This window comes from Vulpes vulpes, chromosome 14, assembly GCF_048418805.1.
Source record: "Vulpes vulpes isolate BD-2025 chromosome 14, VulVul3, whole genome shotgun sequence".
NCBI classification, from domain to species: Eukaryota; Metazoa; Chordata; class Mammalia; order Carnivora; family Canidae; genus Vulpes; species Vulpes vulpes.
Window position 1 is genome coordinate 23,620,861 of NC_132793.1, and position 23,623 is coordinate 23,644,483.

The 23,623-nt window shown below is 50.8% G+C and overlaps 2 protein-coding genes across 5 annotated transcripts in view; one reads left to right on the forward strand and one right to left on the reverse strand.

The window, feature by feature from the left end:
• The window catches only part of TRPC4AP (transient receptor potential cation channel subfamily C member 4 associated protein), a 72,565-nt gene extending 52,445 nt beyond the window's left edge, over window positions 1-20,120 (forward strand). The window contains exons 9-19 of one of the 2 annotated variants that reach the window (XM_026009838.2): window positions 4,362-4,528; window positions 8,564-8,695; window positions 10,706-10,764; window positions 12,754-12,855; window positions 13,941-14,024; window positions 14,991-15,081; window positions 16,135-16,275; window positions 17,013-17,121; window positions 17,750-17,862; window positions 18,789-18,995; window positions 19,206-20,120. In XM_026009838.2, the coding sequence (XP_025865623.1) occupies window positions 4,362-4,528; window positions 8,564-8,695; window positions 10,706-10,764; window positions 12,754-12,855; window positions 13,941-14,024; window positions 14,991-15,081; window positions 16,135-16,275; window positions 17,013-17,121; window positions 17,750-17,862; window positions 18,789-18,995; window positions 19,206-19,343 (1,343 nt within the window). In that variant the 3' untranslated portion in view covers window positions 19,344-20,120. The remainder of the gene's footprint in view (window positions 1-4,361; window positions 4,529-8,563; window positions 8,696-10,705; window positions 10,765-12,753; window positions 12,856-13,940; window positions 14,025-14,990; window positions 15,082-16,134; window positions 16,276-17,012; window positions 17,122-17,749; window positions 17,863-18,788; window positions 18,996-19,205) is intronic. The other variant, XM_026009839.2, reaches the window with a different exon arrangement.
• The window catches only part of MYH7B (myosin heavy chain 7B), a 38,672-nt gene continuing 35,141 nt past the window's right edge, over window positions 20,093-23,623 (reverse strand). For all 3 annotated transcript variants that reach the window (XM_072736039.1, XM_072736040.1, XM_026009836.2), the window contains 10 exons: window positions 23,210-23,559; window positions 22,919-23,043; window positions 22,691-22,806; window positions 21,836-22,232; window positions 21,630-21,755; window positions 21,352-21,522; window positions 21,163-21,267; window positions 20,985-21,080; window positions 20,388-20,525; window positions 20,093-20,307 (listed from right to left, as the gene is read on the reverse strand). In XM_072736039.1, the coding sequence (XP_072592140.1) occupies window positions 20,296-20,307; window positions 20,388-20,525; window positions 20,985-21,080; window positions 21,163-21,267; window positions 21,352-21,522; window positions 21,630-21,755; window positions 21,836-22,232; window positions 22,691-22,806; window positions 22,919-23,043; window positions 23,210-23,559 (1,636 nt within the window). In that variant the 3' untranslated portion in view covers window positions 20,093-20,295. The remainder of the gene's footprint in view (window positions 20,308-20,387; window positions 20,526-20,984; window positions 21,081-21,162; window positions 21,268-21,351; window positions 21,523-21,629; window positions 21,756-21,835; window positions 22,233-22,690; window positions 22,807-22,918; window positions 23,044-23,209; window positions 23,560-23,623) is intronic.

Here is a 23,623-nt window from a genome sequence, read left to right on the forward strand (position 1 = left end):
ACTATATGATTCCGTTCCTATGAAATGTCCTAAATAGGCAGTTCCGTAGGAGACAAAATACTTTATTTATTTATTTAATAATTTTATTTTTTATTGGTGTTCAATTTACCAACATACAAAATAACACCCGGTGCTCATCCTGTCAAGTGCACCCCCCCCCAGTGCCCGTCACCCATTCACCCCCACCCCCCGCCCTCCTCCCCTTCCACCACCCCTAGTTCATTTCCGAGAGTTAGGAGTCTTTATGTTCTGTCTCCCTTTCTGATATTTCCCACGCATTTCTTCTCCCTTCCCTTATATTCCCTTTCACTATTATTTATATTCCCCAAATGAATGAGAACATATGTTTGTCCATCTCCAATTGACTTACTTCACTCAGCATAATACCCTCCAGTTCCATCCACGTTGAAGCAAATGGTGGGTATTTGTCATTTCTAATGGCTGAGTAATATTCCATTGTATACATAGACCACATCTTCTTTATCCATTCATCTTTTGATGGACACCGAGGCTCCTTCCACAGTTTGGCTATTGTGGACATTGCTGCTAGAAACATCGGGGTGTCCCGGTGTTTCATTGTATCTGTATCTTTGGGGTAAATCCCCAGCAGTGCAATTGCTGGGTAGTAGGGCAGGTCTATTTTTAACTCTATGAGGAACCTCTACACAGTTTTCCAGAGTGGCTGCACCAGTTCACATTCCTACCAACAGTGTAAGAGGGTTCCCTTTTCTCCGCATCCTCTCCAACAAAATACTTTTTTTTTTAATAAATTAATTTTTATTGGTGTTCAATTTACCAACATACAGAATAACACCCAGTGCTCATCCCGTCAAGTGTCCCCCTCAGTGCCCGTCACCCATTCACCCCCACCCCCCGCCCTCCTCCCCTTCCACCACCCCTAGTTCATTTCCGAGAGTTAGGAGTCTTTATGTTCTGTCTCCCTTCCTGATATTTCCCACACATTTCTTCTCCCTTCCTTTATATTCCCTTTCACTATTATTTATATTCTCCAAATGAATGAGAACATGCACTGTCCTTCTCCGATTGACTTACTTCACTCAGCATAATACCCTCCAGTTCCATCCACGTTGAAGCAAATGGTGGGTATTTGTCGTTTCTAATGGCTGAGTAATATTCCATTGTATACATAAACCACATCTTCTTTATCCATTTATCTTTCGATGGACACCGAGGCTCCTTCCACAGTTTGGCTATTGTGGACATTGCTGCTAGAAACATCGGGGTGCAGGTGTCCCGGCGTTTCATTGCATCTGAATCTTTGGGGTAAATCCCCAGCAGTGCAATTGCTGGGTCGTAGGGCAGGTCTATTTTTAACCCTGTGAGGAACCTCCACACAGTTTTCCAGAGTGGCTGCACCAGTTCACATTCCTACCAACAGTGTAAGAGGGTTCCCTTTTCTCCGCATCCTCTCCAACATTTGTGGTTTCCTGCCTTTCCAACAAAATACTTTAATGGATGTCTGGGAATGAGAGGTTTGGCAGCAAGTGGGTAGTCTGCCAGTGAGTATAGGATTTCTTTTTGGGGTGACAGAAATGCTCTAAAATCAGTTGTGGTGATGGCTGCATAACTGTGAATATGCTAAAAACCACTGAATTGTACACTTCAAGTGGGTGAGTTGTATATGAATTATAGCTCAAAGCTGTTTAGGGGGAAAAAATGAGGGATGCTTGGGTGGCTCAGTGGCTGAGCATCTGCCTTTGGCTCGGGGCTTGATCCCGGGGTCCTGGGTTGGAGTCCTTCATCGAGCTCCCCACAGGGAGCCTGCTTCTCCCTCTGCCTATGTCTCTGCCTCTTTCATGAATAAGTAAATAAAATCTTAAAAAAAAAAAAAAATGAGTGCATGTGCCCCAGAGTGCAGTATAGACACACAGAGGGTGGAGACCCCTTGAATCAGTTTTGCGGAGCTGAAGACATGTGGAGGGAAGCACAGGCCTCTCAAAGTAGTTTGCCCATCCTTGTCCTTGGGAGTTAACCTTGTTGTTAAGCTCTGGCCATTGCTTTAAGAACTGCATTTTTTTTTTTTTTTTTTTTGAAAATACTTATCCCAGAGACTTTCTCGTCAGGCCTGTGCAAAACCAGGCATGAAAGACGGGCAATGCCTCGGGGAAGAGTCCGAGCTGCCTGTGTTTCTCTTTCTCCACAGACGTTTATTACTGAGGAGGGCTTGTGTGCCATTCGCTGCGCCTGCTCCTCCCGTAGGCATCCTGTCCTGCAGTCGGCCCTGAGCCCCCTGAGCTAGGTGATGAGGACGCCGAGGCTCTCGAGGCCATGCAGCAAGTGTGCAGCGGAGGCAGGATCTACATGATAGCTCTTCAGATTCTCTCCACAAATCAGTTGACTCTTAAACTGTTCTGGGAGCTGGGCCAAGGAGTCCCAACATGGAAATTGAGTAATTATGATTTTTCTCCCAACATGCAGGAAAATATGTGTTTTTTGAGATAAAATTTTCTCAGCTTGGTTTTCTCCAGTAGATTCTTCTTCAATCTTTGCCCACTGCCACTTTTAGTTGCAGATTAAAAAGAAAAAAAAAAAACAAGTAGCAAGCAAGCATTCACAGAAAAACTCAAGTGTTTTACTTCCATTTAACGTATACTTATGTATTCTTTACACATGCCAGGCATTGTTTTCAGCACTTTGAATATATTAAATTCTTTCATCTTTGTGACATGGGTAAGAGATCGGTACTGTTGCTATTTTCCCAGTTTTACAGGTGAGGATGGATACTGAAGCATGGTGACATCCTCCAGTTTACCCAAGGCCACTCAGCTGGTGAACAGTAGAGCTGGAGTTCAGACCCAGCCTATGCTCTTCATGCCTGGGCTGCGCTGCCCTTCAGTCTGACTTTACTCAACAGCTGGTCGTCTCCTTGAGTTTATATTAGTGACATAATATGGCTGGAAAAAATAATTCCATATCTGTAGGGCAGAGTAGCTTGGGTTCTTGTGTCATGGTATCACCCTGCAGAAGTCACCAGACTTTTTGCATGCACCTTGCCCAAATATTATTTGATAATCTCTGCTCTGTTCCATATAGTTTTTCTGGCCCTTTGCAAAAGGCCTCTAGGGCAGCAGTTCCAGTGGGAGCTTGGAAGGATCTTAGTAGTTACTGCTGCTTCATCCTTTCACTGTAAAGATGAGGAAAACTGAGGGGAAGTAAACCCTAAGGTCTCCTGACTCTGGCTAGTGCTCTGTTAAAATAATAGGGACCTAAGAGGAAGGCTTCCCCCAAGAACCAGGTGCTGGGTGTTTCTTGTGTTCTCATTTACTCCACACAGCTACCCTGTAGACAGACACCCTGGCTGTCCATGGTGGTACTACTGTTACTTCCCTTCTGCAGGGCAGTCTGAGGCCTCATGAGGAGATGACTTGCCCAGTGTCACTTGGCCAGCAAGTTGAAATTTCAGAGCCCTCAGTCCTCACACTTTGCTCTGCCACCTTCCCATGAATACACCTCACCGGCATGTGCATGGCTCATTGAGACTTGTTTGTTAACTAGATAGTAGAATAAATGTGATGGTTTACTGCTGCCCAAAACACGATGCCTGGCACATTGCAAGTGTCCCAGAAATATTACTTTGCTGCTGCCATTGTTATTAATAATGAAACTGAGTAAAATGAAAGTCTGCTGGTAGATAATGCGTTCATCTGTATCACTGATAGCAATTGTAGTGCCAACTCTGCCCTAGAAAGTTGAACCTTAGATGGTTCTTTGAAAAAGAGAAGAGTCTTGGAAAATGGTCCTTCTCAGTCTTTCGGTGCCTCCTCATAGAATCTAGGCAGAGGAACCAAGTACTTAGAGTCATTTGTGGCCTGAAGAGAGTTTGGCACAGTTTGCTGTTTAGGTAACTGGGCACTTAGGTGGGGGGCACTCTCTGATGGTGGTGGGAGAAGGGATAGATCGCATTACTGTGTTGGCTGTATCACAGCATTTTGCTATGTTAAAGTTGATGAAATAGAATGAAACTGCAGAGTTAGTTTTTCCCCTTTTTTGTTGAGATATAATTGACATACAACATTACATTAGCTTCCAATGTACAACGTAATGATTTGATATTTGTATATAATGCCAAATGATCACTGTAGTAAGTCTAGTTAACATGTCACCATACATACTGAATTATTTTTCTTGTGATATACGAAGTCAGTTTTTCTAAGTTTCTAAGCTCACCTGACCCCTGTCGGCCTGGAGGGGTTTTTGTGGCTTTCAGAGTCTCTATCATGGGTTCAGGGGCCAGCCTGATGGCTCTGTTACTTCAACTCTGTCCAGAGTGGTTTTGAGGGGGTAGAAACATGTTTCTTAACAAGCGGTGACTCAATCCTCTCTCTCGGTGGCTGTCTCAGCCTCCATTGTGTTCCCTCCCCCAGGGGCTTCTGAGGAGAATGGCCTCCCTCACACTTCCACCAGGACCCAGCTGCCACAGTCAATGAAGATTATGCATGAAATCATGTACAAACTGGAAGTGCTCTATGTTCTCTGCGTGCTGCTGATGGGACGTCAGCGAAACCAGGTGGGCCCCTCCCACCACACCTCAGAACAGGGGGAATGGGGAGCAAATGCTTTCTGGGCACTTGTGGCATGCCAAGTACTCCATTAGGCCACCTCTCAGGACAGCTGTCTCTAGTCCAGCAAAACATAGGGCTCGTTTTCCTTCTCTCTGTTTTACACATCAGGAAACTAGTCTCATTCCAGAGTCCGCAGTCTTTTCCACTGTACCTTGCTGTGGACAGCATTTCTGGGCAGAACATTGGTGCCCAGGGCAGCAGCTGGTGACTTGGCCATATTACCTACCTTGTTAATGTGAAGAATAAAGGGTCATGGTAGCAAGATTACCACCCTGTAGATGCACTAGAAGAGTTGCCAATCTGATGGGGGTTTAGGGTGATGGACCAGAGCCCAGAGCTGGGGCAGGTTATAAAAACTAGGCAAGGATGGGGGGCTCCAAATGTGCTGGGGTTCCCTGAGCCTTGAAACAGTTCCAAGAGGGAGGAGCAAGGACCTATAATCTACAAAAAGAGAAAGGGCTCTGGAAGTATATAGTGCTCCTCTTCAAGATAAGGGAGAAATAGCTTTCTCCACTAGCTAATTGTCCTGCGGATGAAGAAATGGTGGTGGCTGGTGGTGGTGGTGGGGCGCTCAACAGTTCTTAAGCTCCTTTTTGAGTCAGACTCTGGACCATCACAATAGTTCTGTGAGACAGAGGCAGTTACTGCCATTTTGGTTAGGATAGCCAGGGAGAAGACTCACTGAAAAGATGATATCCCGTAGGGGGATGTTCTGAAGAACATGAGGGTGCTGGGCATGCTGGTCCCCAAGGCAGCCTGCCAGGTAGAGGGAGCAAGCCCTGAAGTGAGAGCGTGCCTGGTGGGTTGGTGGAACAGTAGGGAAGAGGGGTCATGGACTGGAATAAGCAGCAAGGGGGGCAGGGAAGGACTGCCGGGGCCAGATTGTGTCAGGCTTTCATAAGCTGTTTTAAGGACATTAGTGTTTACTCTGAGTGATGAGGAAGTCATCCCTCTGGCTGCTGTGTGAAAGAGATGATAGTAGCCAGGACCAGCATGTTGGTGGAGGGGAGTGGTGAGAAGTGCTTACATTCTGAATATATTCTGAAAGTAGAACAAGTAGAATTTGCCAAGTTTGGATGTGGGCATGAGAAAGGGGTTACGGGTAACTTTTTTAACTCCTTCTAAGGTTTTTGGCCCAAGCAGATGGGATGGATGTCCCATTTATTGAGATGGTTAAGATTGTGAGTTAGGGAGTTGGGGTAGGGGACAGAGGTGTAGAGAGAAAGAAAGGCAAGGAATACTGTTTGAACAAGTTAGGTTTGAAGTATTTGTTAGAATCGGCACCTAGATTACTCATACCTGGAGTTAGGAGAGAGTTCTGGCCTGGAGATAGAACTTGGGGTTGTCAAGTTGCAGCTGGTATTTAAAACCAGGACCCTGGATGAGATCCCACCCTAACCTCCACAGTATCAAAGCACCTTCCTTCAGTATAGAATATATTTGTTATAAAAAAAAATAATAGTCACTGTGCTTTACATGTGTTGAGTGCTTTTACCTTTTTTGAGGCACTTCACAGTTATTCATATTGGAATTTTCAGGTATTTGGTAAGTTATGAAACAGATGGTGACTCTCTTCTCTCTTGATGCTTGAAAAAACCAAGGTACTAAAAGGACTGTGCTCTCAGGCTCCAGGCATCGGTAGAACCAAGATTTAAACTCCGTCACCCTGACTCTGCTTTCTGTACTCTACCCCATGACTGTCCCCTACTCCCTGAGCTTTCCTGTTCCAAGTCTTTATGAATTAGTCACTGTGGTCTGTAGTTAAACTGTATGATTACAGCCACTGCTTCCTTGGAAGGACTGTAGGCTGGGCTCAGGATCCTGTCCACCTGAGAACCAGTGTAAAGCTGGCACAGCCGCCTTTGCACAGTCAGCATTAACTCATTCCTGCTGTGTGACCGGCACTGTGGGGATATGGTTTCATGGACCTCGCTGAGATGGGGACAGCAAGGGGAAGGGTTTCCCTGGCCAGGTCTCCCAGAAGGCTCCTTCTTAGAGTGTTTATTATTGTGCATTCAGACCAACTTCTCTGACCAGTCTTGGTATGGTTGAAATCCCTATACTGGAAACTCTCCCTAGAAGTCAGAGGCTCCATTTCTCTGGTGCTAAAGTAAATAATCCATGCAGTACTTCCTATACATCAGGCCCTGAGCTTCCCACGCATTACCTCATTGAATCCTTTCAGCAGCTTTGTTATCCCTCATCTTTTGTCAAGGGACTCAGGCTCAAAGAAGAACGCTACCCAGAATCCCATCTTTTTAAAGTTCTGGTCTCTTGAGATATATGCATACCTGTGGTGGGTCTGAAAAAGTCAGGCTTTAGGATTAGAATACCTGAATTAGGGTGACATTTCCACCACTTGCCCGAGCTGGTCCTGCTCAACTTCCCCTTCACCTTGTAAAATGGGAATTAATAAGCGCTGGCGCTGTGCTCAGGACTTTACATACCTTTTCTGACCTTATCCTTACAGTAGCCCTGAGAAGTAGTAATAGCTTTGTTTTCTGTAAAAAAATATTTTTGATAGGTAAATAATTCATAGTTCTATATTAAAATGTATAAATAGGTATCAAGCCTTTCTCTCCTCTGATCCTGAACATTTTGGTTCTCCTGGGAAGCATCTAATTTTACCAGTTATTCATGTATCCTTCTAGAGACATATTATGCTTATAACAGCAAATATATTCCTCTTTTTTTTTTTAATGCAGTCATGTACTTATTATACATATTTGCTTTCTTAATGTTGAATCTTGGTAAATGTTCACTATGTGTGAAAAAAACCGCAATTCTTTTTTTACTGGTACCTTATACCCCTCTGAATGGATATACCATAATTTATGCAACTAATCCCCATTAATGTGAGTATAGGTTATATCTATTTTGTATTGCAAGTAATGCTGCCATAAGCAACTTTGTGTATATGTCATTTAGTACATATATGGATCTGCTTGAGAATAAATTCCTAAAAGTAGAATCACTCATCAAAGGGAATATGCATTTGTAATTTTTAGAGGTATTACTGAAATGTCCTCCTCCTTCTAGTGTTACCTCCAATATGCCCCCTCACCAGCTGTGTATGAGCATGCCTGAGGCCCAGCTCACCAACACAGTAGTATTATCTTTGCTAATCTGAAAAAGTGGTTGTGATTCGAATTTCTCTTAGTGTTTTAAGTGCAGCTGAGCACTTACCATATATTGAAGAATATCTTGTATTTTCCGGTCAGTGTCTTTTGCCCGCTTTTTCCTAAGGGTAGTCTTTTTGTTTCAGAGATTTGTAGGATTCCTTATGGAGGAAATTCGCTTTTTACCTGTGATGTCAGATTGCCAATATCTTCTCCATTTTCCTATTTGACTTAGGACTTGACTTACTGTGAATTTTGCCATAGAGAATTTTTAAAGTTTTATATGGTTGAATTGAATGGTTTTCTGTCTTGACTTCTAGATTTACCTAATGTACTTAATACTTTAAAAAGTCTTTCTCAAGTGTGATCTTTTTTTTTTTTTTTTAGTCTTTGCATAGATTTTCCTAGGCTATTGAGCATTTAAATTTTTAAAATATGTTTATCTTGCCTCCAGTTGAAATTTATCCTACTCTGAAGCTGAGAAGGTTATTTTTATTTTTTTAATGATAGGAGGGAACAAGCTAGGATTAAGAAATTTGATTGAGGTTACAAATTTTGTATGTGCTAGAGCTGGGAGTCAAACCTAGGGCTTTCTGAATCCAAACTTGTGTTCTTAAGAAAGGACCCATTGTATAGGAGTATTGTGGGGATCCATGAGCAGAGAATAAAAGTGTATCTGTGCATAGTGGGAGTGTGGTGAGAGAGGGGTAGGCTCAGTGGGGTATTTTCTTTAAATCTCAACAGTCCCTACTGATCATCATTTTCTTTCCTAAAGATTATTTTGTACTTGCCAAGCATAAGACTTTGATGGATCTTGGCAGCACATTTGTCATAATGCTTTTGCCTTCCCACTCCATCCAGGTTCACAGAATGATTGCAGAGTTCAAGCTGATCCCTGGGCTCAATAATTTGTTCGACAAGCTGATTTGGAGGAAGCACTCAGCATCTGCCCTTGTCCTCCATGGTCACAACCAGAACTGTGACTGTAGCCCGGTGAGCAGGGGAATGACAACAGATGGGCTTTACTTGCCAGGGGTAGTTGTTTCAAGATCTGCTGTTGACCCTTTGAAATCTCATTTTCTGAAAGAGCAGAAACTGAAAGTTTATATAAAGTCTGTATAATTTTATTTTTATATATTTGTTTATAATTTATTTCTGAAGTCTGTATAATCCTGTAAGTGGAAGCTGCTTGGAGAAGGGTCTGACCCACCCCTCTACCTGTGCAGAAATCCCTTCTGAGGCCCTTGGGCCAGCTTACTCTTGTACACCTCTGGAATGGGGTGCTCACTTTCCTCCAGGCAGGGCCCTGCCACCCCGTGACCTAGTAGCAAGTTTCCTTCATTCTGTACTCTACCCCATTAATATCATCCATCCACCGGTAGTAGTTTTGCCCTCTGAAACCATGCACCACCAATGTCCTGTAGCCAGAAAGGGCTTTAGGATGCTTTGTGTGTGTGTTGGGGGGGTGGGGGGTAGTTAGGGGCTCACTGCAAGCTGCTCTGCTAGTGCCATGGGGAGAGCACAGAATAGAGTCAGGAGGCCTCTGTGCTGCTTGGCTTGTTGGGAAAGTTTAAACAAGTCACTGAATCTCTGAGCCTGTTTCTTTTTTCTTTTCTTTTCTTTTCTTTTCTTTTCTTTTCTTTTCTTTTTTTTAAGATTTTATTTATTTATTAATGAGAGAGAGAGAGCACAGCAGAGACACAGGTAGAGGGAGAAGCAGGCTCCATGCAGGGAGCCCGATGTGGCACTCGATCCCAGGTCTCCAGGATCACGCCCTGGGCTGAAGGCGGCACTAAGCTGCTGAGCCACCTGGGCTGCCCTCTGAACCTGTTTCTTGCAAAAGGAAGGTCCCACTCCCTTGCCTGCTGTCCTCATAGGCCGTGTGGAGGCTCAGTAACCGCCCCAAAAAAGGGACAGTATCCTGGGGGTTTATAGTGCGGCACAGCCTTCAGTGCTATGGAGCCTCCCTGGTCTCTGGGCCATGTCCTGTGAACTTTCTGCAGTGCCTTGTCTGCCAGCTTACTGTCTTCCTCTTTAGCCTTGTTAGATTTTGCTTCTCAGCCCCTCCATCTGAGTTGTTAATTTCAAGTGAACATATTCTGCATTTTGAAACATCTGGCTCTTTGTCAAAAACTACTTGGTGTTATTCATTATGTTAATGTTCTGTTGCATTCTATCTCTTTCATTACTTGTAACATCTTTTTTATGGTCTCAGATTGCTCATGGGGTGCTAATACTTGTATTTGAGTCATCAGACTCAACTCAGGGTGGAATGTGGCCTCATGTTCTGTAATGTAGCCTGGGTCCTGGAAGTATTTCTTTAGAGCGCTTGGCTTTTGTCTGCCTGGTACTTTAGGGGTAAGTCCCAGGGCAAGTGTTCATCATGTTGAGTGCCTTGGCCCTGGAGATGTGAGCCCAGAATCCTTTTCCTGGAGCCTCCCTTCCACCACCACCAGCACCCTGGCAAAGACAGGTGTCCTTGCTAGCTCCCTGGGCTGGTAAGAGTGGGAGTTTCTTAAACCTTCTTTCACTGAGTGTATATACTTCCTGGACTTTACATGGGCTCAGGTTTTCTTTCTAGTCCCTGCACAGCATTAAAACTCAAACCCTGGATGAGTGAGTGTCATTTCCACTTCTCCATCCTACCCAGAGCTGCCAGCCATCAACCATCTGCTCTCGTGCTTCTAGCTCTGGGCTCAGTCCTTTCTTCAATTCTGATTCCTGTGCATTTTCCTTTGTTATGAACTTAACCTCACATGTAAAAGAATTTCCATGATTTTTTTACCCAAGATGTCAGCAGAGTAGGGGTTAGCAGGAAGGATCCACATTAGCTTAATCTGCCGTTGGCCAGATGTGGAAGTCAGCAGAGGGTTTCTGACTAGAAAAGTCCTCCTTGTACATGAGGACACAGGCTCAGAGAAGCAAAGCCACACACCCAGGCTCTCACTGTAGTGTTTTGGTTTCTATTGTGATGATTTTAACAATGATGCACATATGTTTTAGGACATTACCTTGAAGATACAGTTCTTGAGGCTTCTCCAGAGTTTCAGCGACCACCATGAGTAAGTACAAGCTGTTCCTGGAAGGAGGGTTGTTGCGCCAGCTCCTCTCATCTCTGTGTCCCGTTGACCTCCACTCCGGAGGACCTGGGAGCCACAGGAGCTGCTGCCACTGCGGTTACCGCGTGTGGCCACACTTGCACAATGCTGTACCAAGAGCTGCTGTTGGCGCAGCTCTCCCCGTGTGCCGGGCTCCATGCTGAGCTTCCTCCAAGCCCTCATGGCCACACGAGGAAGTGAGTATGGGTGTTGCTGGCCCCTTGTGACCCTGGGAGTCAATACATCTCTCAACTGTCTGCCCTCCTGAACCGGGAGCGGACAGCTTGGCTCTTCACAGGGACCTCAGGTGGGCAGAGTGGGCGGAGTGTTTGCTTATTGGACAGGTGGACTGTTCTTCACCCACACAGGGAGATGTACCCTCTCTCATTTTTTAGAAACACATTCTGCCCTCTCATGTTGTATTTTTCAGCCTTCAGTGGTGAATGTACAGGAGAATGATTCTCTGGTATAGGGGGAATAGTATAGGGGAGGAGTGCATAGCAGCTGACCCTTGATCTTGACACTGGGGAGACAGCATGGTGGGGACTTTGGTGAGCTGGAACACACAGGCAGTTACTGCTCAGCTCTTGCCAACTGTTGGTATACAGGAATCTGGGCTCACTATTGCACAGCTTCTGAGTTTTTCCCCCAAAGGAAGCTAGAAATTAAGATTTACGTGAAAGGTCCTGATTTTAAACATTGGCTTAAATTCTTTTGAAACATTGTATAAACTACCAGAACGTGGGTGCCTGAGGACAAATATGGCCAGGCGCCTCTACTTTGCTACTTCCATCTGGATCATGTTGACCTTCCTCTTTCAGAGGTTCTCTGTCTGAAGGACTTAAGCTCCAGGAAGTAATGTGAACCCTCTGAAAAATGGCACCATTATGTTCTGAATGTGGACTTTTTTTCTGAGGAAGTGGGTCCCTAACTTTCATCAGACTCTTGAATCTGAGCACTTGTAAGTGCTGGGCATATGTGCTAGCATTTGTATGGGCTAGGTTCTGGGGAGACAGTGATGGGTGAAAGCCATGACCCCCACTCTAATGAAGGGTACAGTCCTGGAAGGGAGAAGGATAGTTATCAGAGAATTATACCACTGAATGTATAGTGACAGATAGGGATAGTATTCTGGTGGAGGGAGCTTGGTTCTGTGAGAGAACATTTGACAGGGGTCATGAACTGGCCAGAGTGTGGTTAGGAGCTCTCTCTGCAGAAGTAACTTGTTGGCTGAGACCTTGAGGGTTGGTAGTGAAACTGGGTGAAAAGGAAGAATGAGAGGCTGACTGTTCCAGAAGAATCCCCAGTAGGAGGGAGTGCCATGTGTTCAGGAAGGCCAGTGTGGCAGGTGATGTGAATGAAGGCGGGCTTGGCTCAGAGTGAGACTGCAATGGTGGTTGGTTTCAGCCAGAGGGCCTTGTGGGTCATGTTTGTGTCATGTTTGTGGGCCCGGATTGTGTGTGTTATAAGGCTTGTGAAATTGTGGGGGCATTTTGACTTGAGAGTAACATGGTCAAGGGGTCCTTTTTCTAAAGATCTCTCTGAGTGCTATGTGTTGAGAGACCGTTTAGGAAGCTTGTTCTGTCCACGTGGCTGGAGTGATGCGAGGCCTAGAGGTGAGGGAGGCAGGCCCCCTGGTGGCAGTGCTGTAATAGGGCCAGGTGTGAGCAAAATGATGAGTTGGATTTGGATTTCATTGAGTTGGAAGTGCCTTTGAGAAGTCAAATAGAAATGTTCAGTGGCAAACAAAAGGCCCGGAAATGTTGAGGGAAGGGATCTTGTTAGTGAGAGGGGCAGAGGATGGAGCCAGGGAGGCTCCCTGAGCCTGAGCCTCAGAGGCAGGTGGGGTCAGGGGAGGGCACTTGGGAGAGAGACTCTGATTCTCACCACAGGAAATGGGAAGGTGGCTGGCCCAGTGCCTGTCCTTTATCCCTTTCAACCCATTTGTTTCAGGAACAAGTACCTGCTGCTCAATAACCAGGAGCTGAACGAACTCAGTGCCATCTCTCTCAAAGCCAACATCCCTGAGGTGGAAGCCGTCCTTAACACTGACAGGTAGGTGAAGTGCAGCTCTGGCCCACAGCCTACCCTGGCTGCATGCCTGCAGGTGTGGTACTTGTCCTTTCTCACTCACATGTAGCTGTATCCTGAGGGTTCCTGTGTATCAGGCACTGTCCTCACATCACCTGCATTACCTCATTGGGTCCCACGGCAGCCCCAGGAAGGAAGCGCCATCGTTACCTCAACTTTACAGAACGGGGAGCAGGGCCGTGTAGAGGTCACCTGCCAGAGGTTATGTGTGCTCTGCCCACTCCTTTGTCAGCCACCTTTGCTGATATGCTTCTTCCTTATCCAGTACCAAGTCCCATTAGCTGGGTTATGTCACCTGAACAGCAGAGAGGTCACAGGCTCACAGGGGTCAGGGCAGGGAAGGGCTGTATCCAGCAACAGAAGTCATAATTCTCAGCCTCTTTTTTTTTTTTTTTTAAAGCAGGAGAAATCTGTTCAGATGAAACTGTGCACAGTCCATAATGTCTATAGAGGATAAACGTAGAGCTATTCTATTGAAGAGGGAACTTAAGGGCCCAGACTCCTGCCTGCTTGGCCCTCTTCCCCCCATGATGCAGCCCGAGTCATTTCCTCATCAGATGTCTTTATCAGACCAGGAAGCTGAGGCCCAGGGGCACAGGGGCTTGTTGGAAGCCAGCTGGAGCTGAACGTGGGGCCTGTGGTACTCCATCTCACCCTGCTGGCACAGACTTTATTTACCCTATCTGGTAGACTCTGCTTTGGTGTTTCAGACTCCCTTTGGTGTAACCAGCCCCCTTCCAGCAGTTCTGAGCACTGACTTTGGGTTTTTCTGGCCTCTCATCGCTTGCTAGTGGGTCTGGGAGGGAAAGCTGGCCTGAGATGTGTGAATCCACTTGGCTCTTCACTTCTAAGACTGCAGGCGTCTTTGGGGTGCTCTGGGCCCAGACAGAGGTGGGGGAGGATATCCTGCCGGCTTGGAAATGTCCCTAGGCTTTTTTACCCATTTAAAGCAGCAGAGAAACCCAACCCCAGGACAACAGTCCTTCGGCCAAGTGGGACTGGGCCCTGTCAGCCTCAGGTCTGCCACCAATGTCCCTGTTTTGTTCCAGGAGTTTGGTGTGTGATGGGAAGAGGGGCTTATTAACTCGTCTGCTGCAGGTCATGAAGAAGGAGCCAGCTGAGTCCTCTTTCAGGTAGGTCTGGGGACAGGCACCTGCCACTCCTGAGGGGCCCAGAAACTAAGTGTTTCTCAGGTGATTAGAAATACCTCATTTAGTTACCAGCTTCCACCCTGGACATCTGACTACTATGGGGGAAAGGGGGTCTGACTCAGTAGGTATGTGAGCTGCTGCTGCATACCAACAACGTATTTCAAGAACTGACCAGGCATTCACCAAGTGTTCCTCTGTGCTGGCATTGGACAGGTGGTAGGAAGCTACAGCCCCTGCCCATGGAAGTTCCCTGGGTTGTGGCAAACAAGCATGAAAAGAAACCTGTTTGAATGCACTGTGAAAAGGAGCAGAGCTGGGATCTGCCCTAGGAGCTGAGGGTGCAAAGGAAATCCCCTTTCCCAGCTGGAGGCTGGTGGGGTGGGCATGGATAGGAGGGCTTCTCAGAGCTCCTCCAGCTCACCTAAGAGGAGTCGTGAAGGCTATGGACAGAAGCAGTGGGTAAGGAAGGCATTCTCTCAGGCCTGGGGTGTGATGCATCAGTAGGCTCCGTGCCCTCATAGGACCCCTGTCACCTCAGCCTGACTTGTGCAGACTTCCCCTCACTGATCCCAGCCTTACCCTCTATGGGCACTTCTTCCCATCCGAAGTCAGTTTGATGTCCCATCTACATATGTCTGTCTGGTTCCCTCAGGCATTTCCAGCCTCGCTTTCCATTGTCCCTCTCTCCTTCTGAAGGGTCAAAGCCTAGAGTGACTTACTGTAGCCAGCCCTTTGATCCTAGATCCACCTTCTCTGAGACACATCTTCTTCCACACAGAACCAAATAGAGGACTGTTCCCCACTGAACTGTCCGCCCTGTGAGGACCTATCCTTGCTGTGTCCCTGATGCCTAGTATGAGGCCTGCCACCTAGATGTTCAGTAAATGTTGAATAAGTCCAAAGGCAGCAGACATCTCCCAGCCCCAGGGGTCAACATTTGGGTCGCAGGTTTTGGCAAGCCCGGGCTGTGGAGAGTTTCCTCCGAGGGACCACCTCCTATGCAGACCAGATGTTCCTGCTGAAGCGAGGCCTTCTGGAGGTAATGGCCTGGAGGAGCCAGGGTGTTGGGTGTCCCATTCCCCCCGCAGCCCCATGCATTGCTCTCCTTCTTGAGACCTAGACAGGTGGTCAGGCACAGACCAAATCTCTTTATTTTAAAATGCTAATCCAGATTGCCCTAGGACTTCCCCTGAGTTTCCAGCTGTGGGTCCTGTAGGTGCTTAAAACGGGTGATGGAGCTGAGGGTGGCCATGGAAGAGGGGGAAGAGTCTGTTGTTACCCAATAAGGCCTTTTGACCCTGAGGATATTTTGCTGTTGACCAAAAGTTAATTTCCCTTTTGTAAAATGGCCTTCAGAAAGAGCAAAATTTGCTAAAGACAGGGAGCAAAAGGGCCAAAGATATAATTGGTTTTAAAAAAAATTAAGGATACAAACAAACTGACCCATGAATTGTAAATGGAATTGATCCAAATTAGCATAACTGCAGGAAAATGAAAATAAAAAATGGAAACAGTTGAACTGTTACAGAAAACTTTATTAAGAAGTTAAATTGGAAAAAAAAAAAAAAAAAGAAGTTAAATTGGCTTTATGTTCCTGACAAAAATTCATTGATTTTAGTATAAACTTTTTTATTCATAAATATGCAGACAAACCATGGGGTCAAAATGTGTCCTCTGCCCTTAAACCCTGTGCTTCAGTTATTCGAATGGCCTCAGTCCTTAGGCAGTGGCCTGTGTTATATCTGGAGACAGCTCCCCTCGCCTGCAAGCGGGAGAGCCCTGGGCAAGCAGGAGAGGTCCTGACTGCCTACCCCAGCCCGCCCCAACCTCCTAGTGAGGTGCCATAGGCCTGCCCTCGCAGCTCCCAGCATCCCCAGATGAGACTCTGGACAGGGGAACAAGTTCCATCAACTGACGCGGATGCCTACTGGATGCAGGTGTCATGGATCCATCTGCTCCGTGCCCGGCCTTGGTGGGAGGCAGGCAGTGGGCATCTTGGATGAGCACAGCCTGGGGGTAGCAGCCACATCTGCCTGTTGGCCCCAGGGCTCAGCCACCTTCCTGCCTTGATCCTGTCCTCTCCCACCCCCAGCACATCCTGTACTGCATTGTGGACAGCGAGTGCAAATCGAGGGATGTGCTCCAGAGTTACTTTGACCTTCTTGGGGAGCTAATGAAGTTCAACGTTGATGCATTCAAGAGATTCAACAAATATATCAACACTGATGCAAAGGTAAGACTAACCCAGACTCTGTGGGGTTTGCTGTGTTGTTCAGAAGTTATCTTGGAGGGATGCCTGGGTGGTTCAGTCGGTTAAGGGGCTGCTGGCTCCTGGGATCCAGCTTCAAGTCAGGCTCCCTGCTCAGCAGGGAGCTTGCTTCTCCCTCCCCTCCACACCCCACCTGCTCGTGCTCACTCACTCCCTCTCTCAAATGAATGAATACTTTAAATAGTAGTAGCAATAGTAATCTTAGAGGCCTGGCCCTTGCCTGTCTTCAGGTGCTGGTTTTAAATTGGAAAATACTGGTGAGTCAGTGGGCAGTCTTCATCGAATAGCCATTCACCCCTGCTCTGTGCCGTGACTACGCTAGACCCTGGGTGTACAGGGGTGACCGTCACAGTTGCTGTGGGCCAGTGAGATGGTGCAAGCAGGCATGTGATGTGGTGGGTGCCAGGACTGGGCCTGGTGTGTTAGCTTTATGGAGCATTTGACAGAAACCCAGCTCGGACCAGTTGAAGTGAAAATGAGAGGAATCCAGTCCCCATCAGTGCAGAAAACACTGCACTTGGTGTCCCATGGGGCTGGAGGGCAGCCTACCCAGGTTGTCTGGGCCTTGGTCTTATCAGAAGCAACTGGGCCTGGTAAATGGGGGCCCCTCGAGACAAGTGCACAGCCTGGGCCACAGCTGCCTGCAGCGGGACCCCCCCCCCCCCCCCCACCGCCCATCTGAGGCTCGGGCTCCGCTCCAGTTCCAGGTGTTCCTGAAGCAGATCAACAGCTCACTGGTGGACTCCAACATGCTGGTGCGCTGTGTCACTCTGTCGCTGGACCGATTCGAAAACCAGGTGGACATGAAAGGTAAGAAAAAGCCCTAACGCCAGGGCGAATCAACCCAAGGTGGCCCCACTGGTGTCAAACACTCAGCATCTGTCAAGGAGACAGAAATGGCTAGAGGCAGCTGCCCCAAATGCCCACGTGGCCAAGGTCAAGGTTGTGGCTCCCTGGGAGATTTTCCTGGCTTTTGACTTTTCTCTGTCTTCTGTGCTTCCTTTCATGAGACGTACATTTTAATAAAAGTGAAGAAACTATTTTTGCAGGTAAAATGAAAACACCTCCCACCCACCCCCCACACCACCCCATCCTGCCTGGAATCTTCTGGGGTGAGAGGCCTAGGTGGTGAGCTGAGGGGAGGGCAGGCCTCATGAGGCAGCCCTTGCACTGACTGTGGGAAGAGGTGGCGGTCAGCTCCTAGTGGGACTTCCTGAGACCATGGGCTCAGCCTGGGAGGCAGCACAGCTGGAGACACGTGTTCCCGCTGCAGCTACCCTCTCCTGTGGTCTCTTTCACAGTGGGGGCTCCCAGCTCCAGAGTCTGGGCCCCAGCAGTGGGAGGGGGCCTGGCTGGAAGCCTGAATGGCAGATCGCTGGGCCTGAGCCATAGACCAGCTCCCGAGCCTGCTAGCACACCTCTGCTTCTCTGTCCCCAGTTGCCGAGGTCCTGTCTGAGTGCCGCCTGCTTGCCTACATATCCCAGGTGCCCACGCAGATGTCCTTCCTCTTCCGCCTCATCAACATCATCCATGTGCAGACTCTGACCCAGGTGAGATGCTCTGTGGCCCCACAGTGGGAAAGAGAGATTGGAGACCGTTTCCCTCATCCCAGAGCCCAACTGTTGATCTCTCCCACCTTCACCCTAGAAGCATATCTTGATCCATCTGTTGGTTCCTGGGAAACCCTGCCAGCTATTCTGACGACTTTTTCCTGACAGGGATCAGTGCCCCATTTTATAGACAGGGCCTGAGGAGGGAACAAGTCTCCGGGGTCACAGATGGGTCAGGATTGGCACTGCATTCTTGACTCCCAATCCAATGCTCTTGGTGCCCCTTCTAGGCTTTGGAGTTGGACTTGATATTGCCTCCCACCCCCTCCCTAACTAACCATGGCTATCCCTTCTGTGTTTTCACTCTTTTCTAAAATGGGGGTGATGCTGTAGGCTCAGAGGTGGTTCTCTGTTCCTTCAGCTAACATACACTGAGGCTGGGCACTGGGCTGGGGCTGTAGTGAACCAGAGAGCGCGAGACCCTTCCCTTGAGCCGCCCCCAGCCTAGTTCTGAGTGCAAGTTAGGGAGTGAGGTAGCCGCACCTAAGGCAGGCACCCCGCCCTACCCTGGGGATCGAAGCTCCAGGAACCAGAGCTCCCAGGAGGAAGCAATGCCCGAGCTGACTCTGGAAGAGGAGCGGCCTCTCACTGGACCAACGACGATGGCCCCACCAACGTGGGGATGGGTGGTGGGTGGCAGAGGGACAGGAAGGTGGTCAGGGCGGCCCGCTGGCGGCCTTCCTTCCCCCGTCCTCTCAGGTGTGTGCCGGGGCAGCTTGGGGCGTGCGTGGCCTGTGGGCTCTGCCAGGGCCCCACAGGGTTGGGGCGTGGGCCACCCTTCTCCCTGCTGCGTGACACCCCAGGTCCACTGGGGGCCACTGGGGCTGCCCACCCGCATCTAACCTGGATGGCCCGGTGCCCTGCAGGAGAATGTCAGCTGCCTCAACACCAGCCTGGTGATCCTGATGCTGGCCCGCCGGAAAGAGCGGCTGCCCCTGTACCTGCGGCTGCTGCAGCGGATGGAACACAGCAAGAAGTACCCCGGCTTCCTGCTTAACAACTTCCACAACCTGCTGCGCTTCTGGCAGCAGCATTACCTGCACAAGGACAAGGACAGCACCTGCCTGGAGAACGTGAGTTCTCCCTCAGCCCTAGCAGTTGGTGGGTGTGCTGTGGGCACACAGCCCCAGGGCCCCTCCGAGGGGCATCCAGGGTGCGTGGTCCCCGCCTGGGCCTTGTTGTGAGCAGCTCTTTGTCCCCTTACCAAGGCCCTCCCCACGGGGTGCTGGGTTCAACCTGGGTCCTCCAGGTGCCCCCCCACCAGCCCCACTCTCTTTGCGCAGAGCTCCTGCATCAGCTTCTCATACTGGAAAGAGACCGTGTCCATCCTGTTGAACCCAGACCGCCAGTCACCCTCTGCCCTTGTCAGCTACATTGAGGAGCCCTACATGGACATAGACAGGGACTTCACCGAGGAGTGACCTTAGGCCAGGCCTCGGGAGGCTGCCGGGCCAGGGCCAGGGCCAGTGTGGGTGAGCGTGGGTACGTGTGCCACACGCCGTGCCCTGTCCACGCCCCCACCCCCCTCTCGCCTCCCCGCTACTCTGCCTGCCCCAGGTCTTCAGGTCCAGGCTTGGTGGGAGGGAGCATCTAGAAGCCCCAGGTCCTTGGGGAGCCTCGGTTCCCTCATGATCGCCATAAGGACAGGGACGCTGCGCCCACCCTTTCTTCAGAACCCTGGGGTCCTGGCCCACCCAGAGGTAAGGGAACTTTTAAAAATAGCTCTGTCTGAGCTCTTGCCCAGTCTCTTGGCTGTCAGTCCTGGGGTGGGGAGGGAGATATGGGCACCCTCCTCCAATCTGTGAGCCAAGCTTGCTCCAGCCTTTGGACCCAGGCAAAGGCTTCTGAGCCCCTCCTCCCCACCAGGCAGGGGTGGGGGCTACCAGAGGACGCTGCCTTCCCCCACCTCTGCCCATTTGTCCCTCCCTCCCTTGTTTTCCTTTAGCACCTCTGGTTCTGTTTGCTCACTGGCCGCTGTGTTCATCCCAGGGGGTTCCCCTAGAAGTGGGGGCCTTTTTCTTCCATCCCTTGCGGCACAGGGTGGCTGTGCCCTGCCCCAGAACAGCGTCTCCTGCCTGAGCCCACACACACAGGAGCCTGGCTAGGAGCACACCCTCGGCCCCTCCTTGTGTTGCCAATTTATTAACAACAAATAAACCGATTAAATGGAGACTATTAAAGAACTTTATTTTAAATGACTGATGTGGCCCTGACTTTTGTCCAAGGACCATGTGTTCCTTTCTTCTCCTGAACCTCAAAGAAGGAGAAGGCAGCCAGCTGGAGCTGCAGATGCAAGCATTTATTCCGGGGACAGCGGGGCTCGGGGCTGACTGCGTGAAGAGGCGGTGTCTGCAGAGCCCAGGAACTCAGGCATCACTCCTTGTGCTGAGGGGATAGGAGTGGCTGAGCTGCACATCCCCCCTTCCCCCCCGGCAGACGGCAGGGGTGCCCATGCAGCCCCTCACCTTGGGCCCCAGGGCGTCCCGGGTCCGCGCCCGCAGCTTGTTGGCCTGGGTTTCTGCCATGTCTGCCCGCTCCTCTGCATCATCCAGCTCATGCTGGGCCTTGCGGTACTTGGCCAGGTTGGTACTGGCCTGCTGTTCCTGGGGGCACAGGCAGGCCCAGTCACCCTTCGGTAACTGAGACAGGTTCAGTCTGGTCCCCCCGAACCGCCAGAGGGGGCTGGCTTCTCCTGGTCCTCAACTGCTGCCGCCACCACCTCCTGCTCCTGTTTTCCCCCTTCACCAGTACCCATGGCAGGAAGGAGGGGGTATGAGTGCTTCTTCCAAAGGTGCACAGAGGGAAGGCATGGGGGGGGGGGTCGCCCCAGAGACAGAGCTGGGTCCTGTCTCCAGCCAAAGCGGTTAGTGAATTGTCCCTCTTCACACTGGGTCAGGTCACTGTCCTTTAGGGGCAGCCTGCCTACACACACAGCCACCCATGGCCGAGAGACAGAGTGGGGCTGGCCACCGCTGCCATCTCTGGCTATGGAGCCTGGGAGTGACACTGCAGTTGAGTCACAAACTTCCAGACTCCGGCTGCCCAGATTCCAGGCCACTCACCGCCTCCTCAAACTGCCGTTTGTAGCTCTTGACTTTGCTCTGCAGCTTCTCCACTAGGTCCTGCATGCGGGCCAGGTTCTTCCTGTCCTCCTCAGCCTAGGCAGGCAAGAGCGATTCAGGCCTCACACCGACCATGCCGGCTCTGGGGTCACCCCTTGAGCTGGACCTAGCCACCCACCTGGTACACGAGCTCCTTGACCCGGCGCTCATGTTTCCGCACCCCTTTGAGGGCTTCAGCATGCTTCTTCTGCTCTGCATCAAGCTCAGCCTCCAGCTCCCTCACCTATGAGCACTAGAGATGGGCCCACTGCCCGGAGCCTGGGCTGGCCCACCCTGCAAGGGAAAGGACTGGAAGGAAAGCACACACCTTGGCCTCCAGCTTCTGCACCTGCTTCTTCCCACCACGGAGGGCAGCTTGTTCCGCCTCCTCAAGCCGGGCCTGTAGCTCCCGTACCGTCTGCTCCAGGGTCTTCTTCATCCGTTCCAGGTGTGCGCTCGTGTCCTGCTCCTTCTTCAGTTCCTCCGCCATCATGGCCGCCTGTGGGTGGAGCGCGAGTTGGGGGGGGGGGGGTGGGTGGCATGGTCAGGAGGTGAAAGTCTAGGTGAACTCCACTCCAGCACCCCATGGTCCCAGCTCAGACTCACATCGGTGATGGCCTTTTTGGCCTTCTCCTCGGCTTCTCGCCTCTCCTGGGCAGCCTCCTCCACCTCCCCACTCAGCTGGGTCAGATCCACCTCTAGCTTCTTTTTCTGGTTCAGGAGGCCTGTGTTCTGGGGGGGAAGCAGGGCCTCAGAGTCGGCCTGCTGCCCTGAGTCAGCCCTCAGCCTCCCTGTACCCTTCTGGGCCCCACCTGCGAGTGCAGGAGGTTAAGGCGCTCGGTGGCCTCTAGCAGCTCCTGCTCAGCCAGCCGCCGGCTGCGCTCGCCCTGCTCCAGCGCAGCCCGCAGCTCCTCCAGCTCTGCGGCCAGCAGTGCCGCCCGCCGCTCCAGGGCCTGCGCCTGTTCCCGGAGCTCAGCCACCAGCCGCTGCTCCTCGTCCCGCCCCGCCTGTTCCTCCTTGAGTTGGGCCTGCAGCAGCCGCGTGGCTGCCTGGGCCTCCATGGCCTGGCGGGTGGCATGGCCCAGCTGCAGCTCCAGGTCGTTGAGGTCACCCTCCATCTTCTTCTTGAGCCGCAGCGCCTCATTGCGGGCCCTGGTCTCTGCATCCAGGGAGGCCTGCAGGGACTCCACTGCCCGCTGGTGGTTGCGCCTGTGGGAAGGAGGAAGGGCAGGAAGGGTCTCGGCCTAGGAGAAGGGGGCAGGTACAGGCACTGAACCTGCTCTTACAGATGCCCAAGGAATGCTCCAGACGGGAACCCATTGTGGAAGTGACCTGTCCCCACCCCATACTGGCACCCCCAAGTAAGTTCATTGACAAAAGTGAAACTCCAGCCAGATGCAGGCTGAACCTGGGATCTACCTGCATTATGGAACCTTGAGCAAGTCCTTTAGCTTCTGAAGTTCACTCTAGACTGGGGACGATAGTCTTGCCCTTGACAGGCCCAGAGGAAGGGCAAACTTTTAAGTGTCGGCAGGCACAGAGGGGCCTGGCAAACACTGCTAGCCTGCCTTTCTCCTGCCCTCAGGCAGCTGGGATGGGAGAGGTGTCCACCCCCAGAGGAGGAGTGGAGCCCCGAGTGTGGTGGATAGGGAGGACTCTAGCCAAACCTCAAGTTAGTGCACTCCTCATCTTTCTCGGCCAGTTTCCTGTCCACCTCAGCCTTGACCTGGGATAGCTCCAGCTGGATCCTCAGAGTCTTGGTCTCCTCCAGCTCTAGGGCTCCCTGGAGTGCAAAACAGGGAGGATTGCAGGGAGGGGTTGCAGAGCATGTGTCACAGAAGAACAGAGGCCTGGGGAGGTCATTGGCTACCCCAACCCTCTGGTCAGCCCCTAACCTCCGCCTCCTCCAGTGCGGCCTGGAGTTCACTCTTCTCCCCTTCCAGAGCCTTTTTGGCTTTCTCCAGTTCCTGGATGCTCTTCCCGCTGAGGCTGACTTGGTCTGTGAGGTCACTGATCTCCTCTACAGAATGAACAGCACAATGAGGTGCGATGCCCCAGCCTTCAGCTCCAACCCAGGTCATTTCATTCACTCCTTTTTCCAGGGGAACCCCACTGGGGCACTTCAGCCGACCCCAGCAACACAGCTCTCTGACCCAAAGCAGGGGCAGGGGAGGAGGGCATCATACCCTGCAGGTTCTTGTTCTCCCGCTTGAGCGTCTCCAGGGCCTCCAGCGCCTCCTCATGGCTGTGCCGCAGCCGGAAAAGCTCAGTGCCCAGGCCGCGGGCCTCCCTCTGGGCAGCCTCCAGCTCCCGCTGCGTCTCCTCCTCCTGCCTCCGCCGCTCCTCCAGTGCCCGCTCCAAGTGCCGCTGCTTCTTGTCTAGCGCAGCAGCCGCTGAGGTGGCCCGCTCCAGCTCAAGGGTCACGTCCTCTGACTCCGTCTGCAGTCGCAGCTTGGCCTTCTCCAGGGAGGAGCACTTGGCATGAGCAGCCTCCACTCCCTCCTCTGCTTCCTGCAGCCGCAGTGCCAGCTTCTTTCTAGGCCACGGGAGCCGATGGTGGGAGGCTGGCAGCAGTCCCCAGATCTGCACCCCGCCTGCCC